Consider the following 10,000-nt stretch of genomic DNA (forward strand, 5'->3'; position numbering starts at 1 on the left):
TCTCCCCCCAAAAACTCCACAAACTGGACAACACAGAAAAGGGCCCCAAATAAAAGAACAGGGCCCAGCAATGCGAAATCAATGGGAAAGTAACCAAAAGAGTTATAGCCCAGATTTATCAAAAACTAGAGCAATTTGCACATAACATCCAATCACAGCTCAGCTTTCATATCTTAATGAACTTGGCTAAAATGAAAGCTGAGCTGTAATTGGTTTTTATGGGTAAAACCAGACAGTTTTGGTTTCAGATTGACAATCCAGGACCAATCTCTCTGTGGTGATCGCCAGTACCCACCAGCCAGCGGCCTGTGCACCCCTGCGCTATTTACTTCCTGTTTTGTCAGGGAGTCATTATATATATTTTTTTTTTTTTTTTTTGGGGTCTTCCCTCCTTAGGTTTCTTTTAGCGTTTTAAAGAGCGTTTTCTATGCTTTTCTTCTGACTGTCCTAAATGTTCAATAAGCTTACATTAAGATCCATCTATGCCAGATTAAATGTACGTGCACAGATCTGTATTGGATTATATATTTTAATGTCTCTGTTCTGTATAATCTCTCCATTGCTGCCAGGAACCATTTGCCTGATTGACATTTGTACGCAGCATTATTGGCTGTGGGATAAGACTTACAGTGGCCACTAAGGGCACATCTTGGGAACATTTTTTTGTTTTATTCCATTGATCCAACATGACACTGGAGGAAGGGCTCTTCTGAGAATAACCTTGTACGGTAGAAGGCCAGACCTCTCGGAGTTTGACAGAATTAGGTTTCATTCTTCACATCCTAAAACAACACATATCAGATTTGGGGAAGTGGGGAGCAAGCAATTTGCCACTGATGATTATTATTATTATAGATGGTGGTTATTGTGTCCCCTTAGACAAGATTATCTCCTATACCTGTGTTTCCCAACCAGGGTGCCTCCAGCTGTTGCAAAACTACAACTCCCAGCATGCCTGGACAGCCGAAGGCTGTCCAGGCATGCTGGGAGTTGTAGTTTTGCAACAGCTGGAGGCACCCTGGTTGGGAAACACTGCCCTATACTTATTCTTTATGCACCCCTAATGCTTGTTTTGACCTGAAGATGGATGAAGTGAAGCATCTGATTCTTTTCCATGCATTTGTTCCCCATATGAAATGCACTGAACAGTTCAAAGGTTGGTAGCACACAAGCCCTCTCGTTGCTTCGGACTCAGCCATGCAAGACTTTAGTACCTGAACTAACAGCTCTATTGCTACATCATGTATATACCCTTACTAAATATTATTGTAAGTCTTTAAAGGGGTACTACCGTGGAAAACTTTTTTTTTTTTTTTTTTATCAACTGGTGCCAGAAAGTTAAAGGAGTACTCCGGCACGCACTTTTTTCATTTTGTCCCGCCCGGGCTGCAAAATAAAAGAAAACACACTTTCTCTTGCCTGCCAACGAGCCCCCGAAGCTCCGGTACACTCCGGTACAGGTGTTCGGTCCCCGGGCTGTATTCTTCTTACTTCTGGTTAGCCCAGCACGTCACACGGAGCTTCAGCCTATCACGGGCAGCAGCGATGTCCCGCCTCGGCTGGTGATAGGCTGAAGCTCCGTGTGACGTGCCGGGCTAACCAGAAGTAAGAAGAATACAGCCCGGGGACCGAACACCTGTACCGGAGTGTACCAGAGCTCCGGGGGCTCGTTGACAGGTAAGAGAAAGTGCGTTTTCTTTTATTTTGCAGCACGGGCGGGATAAAATGAAAAAAGTGCGTGCCGGAGTACTCCTTTAAATAGATTTGTACATTACTTCTGTTAAAAAAATCTTAACCTTTCCAGTACTTTTTAGGGTCTGTATATTACAGAGGAAATGGTTTTCTTTTTGGAACACAGAGCTCTCTACTGACATCACACATCACGAGCATAGTGCTCTCTGCTGACATCATGAGCACAGTGCTCTCTGCTGACATCTCTGTCCATTTTAGGAACTGTCCAGTGCAGCATATGTTTGCTACGGGGATTTTCTCCTACTCTGGACAGTTCTTAAAATGGACAGAGATGTCAGTAGAGAGCTCTGTGTTCCAAAAAGAAAACCATTTCCTCTGTAGTATTCAGCAGCTAATAAGTTCTGGAAGGATTAAGATTTTTTTAATAGAAGTAATTTACAAATCTGTTTAACTTTCTGGCACCAGTTGATTAAAAAAAAAAAAGTTTTCCATGGCAGTACCCCTGCTTTCTAAGCCTAATCTTTTGTCCTCAAAACAGGGTTTTATTGCTGCATGCAAATTGCCCACTAGGGTGGTCCAGAAGGATTTCCGAGCCTGACCTGTAATCCGCCTGCCCAAACCCTTCCAAGCACATTTCTTGGAAGATGGACATTCCTCCCTGCTTGTGACATCAGCACTATGAGCTCTGAAATCCTCTGCATGCTCGGATACCCTGTAATGCCGTACTCATGGCATGCGCAGTATACAAGGTCTATATACCTTGGCCTCTTAGGATGCATTCGCACCACGTTTTTGCAGTACAGTTTCCGTATCAGGTTTTTGATGAAAAACGGATTCCTCAAAACCGAACTAAACTGTGTCAAAACGTGTGTACACATTTTAACTTGTATACGGTTTGAAAAGTGATGTCCCCCAGTTGCATCCGTTTTTTAAGAAAAAAATATATATACGTTTTTAACTTTTCACTCCATTATGAATAAAGATTCATTGTTTGATTGAAATTTCAATAAAAAAAAACTACAAAAACCGTATGGTGCAAACTGGATGGAACCGTATGCACATACTGTTCTGTACAGTTCCCATTGACTCCCATGTTAAAAACATTTTTTTTAAACTGTATACGGTTTAATACGGTTTTTCACCCGGACCAAAAATCGTGGTAGGCTACGGTTTTGGGTACGGGAAAAAACTGACAAAACCGTACAAGACACAAAACGGATGCAACCGGAGGCATCGTTTGGCATACGGTTTTCAATGGAGAGTCAATGCGTACGGTTTTCAATACGGTTCCGTACGGTTTTCACATTGAAAGCGTATACGGGAACTGTATTGCAAAAATGTGGTGTGAATGCAGCCTTACACTACCTAGCATGGCACTGCATGGGCAAGATTTCACCATACATAGGATTTCAGTGCTATTCCTATTCCAGAAGACCTTGTAGTAATGGGGGGGGGCATTCCAGCTTTCCTCATGGCTTATCCCAGTGACTCGCATTGGGCACTTCCTTACCGCACGTGCCGCAATAAAGCTGTTTTGTTTTCAGCCGAAGGTTATTCTTACATACATAGCATGAACATGTTTGAAAATCCGTTTTAGAAACCTACATCGTGGTAGTTGTAGTGAAAAATCACAAATGCTGGTGACAGGTTCCCTTTTAATAAGACCACCATCCACGTATGCAGCGTTTTGGGGGTTAGAGCTGTGAAACGAACAAATTACTAGGCCTTTAGTGATTTGTGAAATAATTTTAGCTGACATTTGCCTCTGAAATGTTGAGTATCGTGGGAGATGCTGCGGAATCCTCACTCTTTGGTAATTGATCCTCCAGTTTGTCGTCTTAATGTTTGAGTGATCTTCAGTGTAATTTTCCCTTATACTTCTGACCACACGTTCTATGGCGCCTGTTAAAGGGGTACTCCGCCCCTAGACATCCTTTGGATAGGGGATAAGATGTCTGATCGCGGGGGTCCTGACGTTGGGGACCCCCGCCATCTCGGCTACGGCACCCAAGACATCCGGTGCATGGAGCGAACTTTGCTCTGTGCCGGATGACTGGCGATGCGGGGAGGAGGCTTGTGATGTCACGGTCAAGTCCTGCTTGTGATGTCACAGCCACGCTTACTCAATGCAAGTCTATGGGAGGGGGCGTGACGGCCGTCACGCCCCCTCCCATAGACTTGCATTGAGGGGGCCGTGACACAACAAGTGGGGCGTGACTGTGACTTCACGAGCCTCCGGTGCTGCAACCGATGCTCTAAACGAACCCTGCTGGGGACCCCCGCGATCTCACCTAGCGGCAGCATCCCTTTGGATAGGGGATAAGATGTCTAGGGGTGGAGTACCCCTTTAACTGCAATGATCATGATGTGCTTGGTAAGTCATTTGAAGGCTGAGAATCTGGTAAACTGTTTCCTTTCTTCTAGGTCACTGACCTAACTTCTTCAGTTCTTTTGTCTTGTGTCTTTTGTTTTACATGCTAAGCACGGCCAAATTAGAGAGTCTAGAAGTCTGTTTGATGAAATATTCCTCAGTCCTTCAGAGGTATGGAACCATTTTAGACTTTGATATCAATGTCTTTCATGCTGAGATGTGAACTTTCTTCCTGTTTCCATCTGTTATTAAAAGCTCGGATAATGAAATGATTATTGCATGGTTATTATTCCTTTGTCTTACCGCCGTCCCCTGTCATTTAGAGTCCTACCTTCTGTATAATGATTAATAGGTGGGACATTTCTAGATAAGCATGCATTCTTCTCACTATTAAGAGCAAGCGCTCTGGGTTTTGTCTTTTATTATTATTATTACTTGTCAGTCAGCCTGAGCATCAGGACGTGTACCAGCAGCTCTTACGACAATGACAGGCGCTCAATATCATATAAGAAGATTTCTCAACGTGTTGGAAAATCTTGCAATGACCTGATTCTTCCCTTTTGTTAGTAGGCAGGCGAGCAAAAAACCCTAACATAACAAAACGTGATCCGGGAATTGACAGATGTGTCGTCATGGACTGTGGGTGTCTGTTATCCTTCTTACAGTGTTGGATTATGTGTATACAGTATCTTTTTCATCCACTATTATTGTACTTTAATAGGGTTGTGTCTCAGGAAGAAATTCCCTGCTCATGTACCCTGTTAGGGGATCCAGAGGTCATTGGGGAATGGACCCTGTGCAGCTGACAGCCTCCCTGGGCAACTGAAACCAGCCATGTATTACGTAGACCACTATTCAATTTAAGGTCACGTGATAGTGTGTTCCCCGTGGTAGAATTGGCAATTTTCTCAGCTGATCCCTGCTGGTTACAATATAAAATACAGCTGCCCACCCTCGGTACCTATTGTGCTGTAGTCATCCATGTTAAATGGAGTTATCAAGCCCAGTGCAAGAAGATTTTCCAAGTCTTTTGTGATATTGTGTGTTACTGAGTATTTCTACTTTATATTGTGTCATATATTGGTGAAAACTATTTTTTCAAGTGACCAATCTCTAGTCTCCCTACAAGTGAATGTATCGCCTAGATGTTGTAACAGCATTTAGAGATATGCGTTACAGCAACCCCCTGGCCGTTGGCTGTCCGGGCATGCTGGGAGTTGTAGTTTTGCAACATTTGGAGGTCCGCAGGTTGGAGACCACTGGTATAGATTGTAACATTACTTAAAGGGGTTATCCAGGAAAAAACTTTTTGTTATATATCGACTGGCTCCAGAAAGTTAAACAGATTTGTAAATTACTTCTATTAAAAAGTCATAATCCTTTCAGTACTTATGAGCTTCTGAAGTTAAGGTTGTTCTTTTCTGTCTAAGTCCTCTCTGATGACACCTGTCTCGGGAACCGCCCAGTTTAGAAGCAAATCCCCATTGCAAACCTCTTCTAAACTGGGCGGTTCCCGAGCACATAACTAATACAGGTAATGTAAGTCCTTACATATAAGGCTATGTTTACATGTCAGAATTTCTGTGCGGAATTCCACAGCAGCGTCCCATTGATTTCAATAGGATTCTACTGCACTGTAAACACGGCGGATTTTCTGCGCCATAAGTTTCTGATGTGTAATTGACATGACCTTTCTTTCTTTCTGCGGGCTCTGCATGGAAATGCATTGTCCTCAATGGAGATGGCATATTTTCGAGCGCTCTTAGCGGTGGCATGTTATGCCAGTGCCCGCAGTCTGTGGAATGGCCACACAGAGATTTTCAGTGCGGACATTCCGATGTCTGAACATAGTCTAAAAGTCATACATAGCGGCTAGAAGTTGTAATTCAATGGTTGTGTAGCGCTTATGAGCCCATTTGGAGTCCTGTACCGTACACAGTGTGTCAGACAAATAAAATGATTGGGTGTAGTTCTGTATAAGTAATGTTAGCACCATCACTTTTAGGGTGTATTCACATGTACAGTATTCTGCGCAGATTTGATGCACAGGATTTGAAGCTGTGTTCAGTCATTCAGTTTACATTGTAATCTGCAGCAGAAAATCCTGCGCATCAAATCTTCCACTTCATTTCCCCCCCCCCTTATCCCCCCTGTGCTATTTAATTTACCCCATGTGCCACATGATTTCACCCCCTTTATCAGCCCCTGTGCCACACCATACCCTCCCCTCTGATCCCCCATGCCACATCATTCCCCCAATTCTGATTCCCCCCTATGTGTCATATCATTCTTCTAACTCTGATTCCCGGGTGCTCTTCAGCAGGCTCAGGTTCAGGCGGCGTATTGGGAGTGACTGCGCAGTCAGTAGTACACTGAAGAGTGATGTCCTCTGTGCGAATTCAGGCTTGTAACTTGTCAGTCCCTGCGGCCACTGCAGTTCATTTAAAGTAGCCACAGCAGCTTGGCCGCATCCACTTCAGAACAGTGACCGGGGGCTGCTGCGGGACCAGAGGGTCCTGTTAAACACCTGCACCGCACCTGCACCAGCAGCTGCATCGTGGAGGACATTAAACAGCAGTACTGAGCAGTGTTATCTGTGAATCAGACACTGGGGTGACATAAAAGGCCTTGGGGACACTTAGACAAACAGTTTATGAGCTGATCTCTTCTATTTGCTTCATGCTGAAATGAGGCAGTTATGTGCATATTCCACCAAGATTCTGCCTCAAAATCTGCCTGGAATCAAAACCCCATAGTTTCCAATGGGATGTCCTGACAAGAATTGACACGTCAAGAAAGCGTTAAACTACCTGGCAAACTTCTATCTCCTCAGAGAAAAGGAACACTACCTGCTCTGACATTGTTCATTTGCAGCAGTGTCTGGAAACTTCAATATGTACAGTGCCAATGTATTCCAAAGCCATGTCCAAAATACACAGCGAGCGTTCGAGTTTAGAATAAGACAAGTACAATAAGGCCATTGAAATCCGCATAACCCCCTGTGATCTTGAAGGAAATTATTCACGCTAATCACACATTGTGTAAGCCACGAGCTCTACCCAAATCCCTCATTTCCCACACAGACGCACCTTTCATTTTATTAAAGTAATGAATTTGATCGCATGACCCCTCACCAGCTATTCTGCCTGGATCATTTCATATTGGGAAAATTGCAGTCCATTAATCATTCATCCTCTCTGCGCATACCGGAGTAGGAAAGTGCCGCGAAGCTTCCGGCGATTATGCTCGTGGGCTGCTTCTCACGGCAGAGGCGTTTTGTCATATTTCGACGCGTAGCTGGTCACTATGCCTGTTGCCGATCCATTCCAGTCACCTGTAGCTGCTAATTTGTTCCAAGCATTTGCTAAAGTAAAAAATATCCATCATCGGGGACCTTTTACGTTGCCATTATTGTTGGTATTCAGCACTTTAAAGTTCACCCACTACTTCATTTCTAATGTCGCAGATGCTCCTTACTAAAGTGACATTAGTGCAGGTTCTATTTTTACCAGTGACCTGCAGCACCGCTAAAAAATCACTTGAAGCTGTAGCAGAAATTACCAAAATTGTCTTCTGCTCCAGCCCCCGCCGCTTCTCCTTTTTTACTGCATACATTTATGATGGAGTTATTAAAATTTTAATTTATGGGCAGATTTAATTCACTGATGATAATTATTAAATAAAATATGATCTGGGGGAAAACATTAGCATTTTCTGTCATTTATGGACTTAATGAAGCTCAATTAGAGAAGCATTACACTGTAGATACATGGAGTCTAAGGGAAGATCTGTTCATTCTGCTGCTAAACCCTTACAAATTTACATGAAAATGTGTTGTGGGAGAAAGGTTCATATGAGGAGAGATGGTCGTGATCTTAAAGAAGCAGATTTTTTTTTTTTTTTTTGCTTACGTAGTGTAGCATAGCTATTATTAGAAAAATGTAGAGGCTCTTGTGTATGCCTTGTGCTTGCCTGTTTTAGCTGATGTGGCAGGCGTGGGATAGACTCCATTTTGGATGTAAATTCATCATGATGTGACATTTTTCATTAAAGGGGTGTTCTGGCTTTATACATCTTATCCCCTATCCAAAGGATAGGGGATAAGATGTGTGATCGCTCGGGGACCCCCGCGATTTCTGTCCAGCCCCCGGCATTCATGGCCGGGCACTGCCTCCGAGACGGAGACGTGATGTCACGGTCACCCCCCCTAGTGCCGTCACACCACGCCCCCTCCATTCATGTCTATGGGAGGGGGCGTGACTGCTGTCACGCCCCCTCCCATAGACATGAATGGAGGGGGCGTGGCGGGACGTCACTTGGGGGCATGGCCGTGACATCACGTCCCCGTCTCGGAGGCAGCGCCCGAAATAGAATGCCGGAGGCTGCACAGAGATTGCGAGGGTCCCGAGCGATCATAAATCTTATCCTAATCTTTAGATAGGGGATAAGATGTATAAAGCCGGAATACCCCTTTAAACCTCTGGCTGAGGGTGTGGTGTTTGATCACTGTATCTATCGATCTAATTAAGCTGCTAGTGCTGGAGGTCATCCAAGTAAACTCCTTAGACTCAAGTGGTTTGGCATCAGTTCACACTGATACAATTTCTTATTCAGAGAAATATTGACATGAGGCGAAAGTGATTTGACCTAATAATCACTTTTGAGGTGTTTTTTATGAAGATTTTCAATCTTTGCTCCCTTGTGGTACAATAGCTCATTTTATGCCAGGATTTTTGGACAATCGCAGCAAAAACAGAGATTGCAGCAAAAAATGCAATGTGTGAACACAGCCTCGGGGGGGTTGTATAACTACTGTATGTCCTGATCTCATAGAGCCAGCAAAAGTATACAATTCTAGGAGGAATGAGGAGTGTAAGCTGCTGGGATGGGATCTGGTAGGTAATGCCATATAGTTCACAGAAAGTCAGCTGACCCAGGATTTGACTTCCTTTTCACACATTCAATGGGTACTGTCATGATGCAAAGGTTTTCATGTTGTGCTTTGTACGGATAAATATTAATTTACATATTGTTGCTAAAAATCATAATTGTTTTTATCAAATAAATACCTTATATTGTCCACCACTAGAGGTCCTCTTCCAGGCTCTACACTGACATGTACAGATTTTGCAGCACACTGGGTACTAGCCGTAAGGCGCACCGGTATCCAGTGAAGAAGAAGCTCTACAGGCTGCACAGAGAGGAGAGTCACACAGAGTAGGAACAGCTGATTGGCTGCAGGGCCAGCTGTTGCAAAACTACAACTTCCAGCAGGCTTTCTGGGCATGCTGGGTGTTGTAGTTTTGCAATGGCTGGAGAGGCATCCTGGTTGGAAAAACACTGGCAAAACAAATAGCGCTGTATGACATAGTGATGATGAATGGGCAAAAACAAACAAACCCCGGAGTGCTTCTTTAAAGGGTTACTCTTCCCCTAGACATCTTATTCCCTATCTACAGCTGGGGACCTCCGCGATCTCCCTGCTGCACCCAGCATTCGTTTAGGGCGTTGGGTGCAGTGCGTCACGGTCACAAGCCTCCACCCCGCATCACCAGTCATTCAGCAGGGAGCGAAGTTCGCTCCGTGCACCGGATGTCTGTGGTGCTGCAACCGAGATCATGGGGGTCCCCAGCGGCGGGTCCCCCACGATCAGACATCTTATCCCCTATCCTTTGAATAGGGGACAAGATGTCTAGGGGCGGAGTTCCCCTTTAACCCCTTAATGACCCAGGGCGTATGGGTACACCCTGGCTCCTTGGTACTTAAAGCGTACCCGTCAGATCACTCAAAAAAAACAAAACTGTTTATATGTTGCTCAGTATCTCATCCTGATCATGTACTTTGTAGGTGTCTGTGACCTACATTTCTCTCAGTATTAGCTTTATTTCTGAAATACCTTAATTTTATCTAACAGAAGCAGGGGGGCGGGTACTTACT

General features: G+C 44.3%; 1 protein-coding gene across 6 annotated transcripts in view; it reads left to right on the forward strand.

Moving 5' to 3' along the window:
* NDFIP2 (Nedd4 family interacting protein 2) overlaps positions 1-10,000 on the forward strand; it is a 155,461-nt gene that overhangs the window by 56,438 nt on the left and 89,023 nt on the right. For 4 of the 6 annotated variants that reach the window (XM_056555574.1, XM_056555576.1, XM_056555577.1 and 1 more), the window contains exon 4: positions 4,175-4,234. The exons of the other annotated variants lie outside the window; for them this stretch is intronic. In XM_056555574.1, the coding sequence (XP_056411549.1) occupies positions 4,175-4,234 (60 nt within the window). The remainder of the gene's footprint in view (positions 1-4,174; positions 4,235-10,000) is intronic. 6 annotated transcript variants of the gene reach the window in all.

Source organism: Hyla sarda, chromosome 2 (genome assembly GCF_029499605.1).
Source record: "Hyla sarda isolate aHylSar1 chromosome 2, aHylSar1.hap1, whole genome shotgun sequence".
Classification (NCBI taxonomy): Eukaryota; Metazoa; Chordata; class Amphibia; order Anura; family Hylidae; genus Hyla; species Hyla sarda.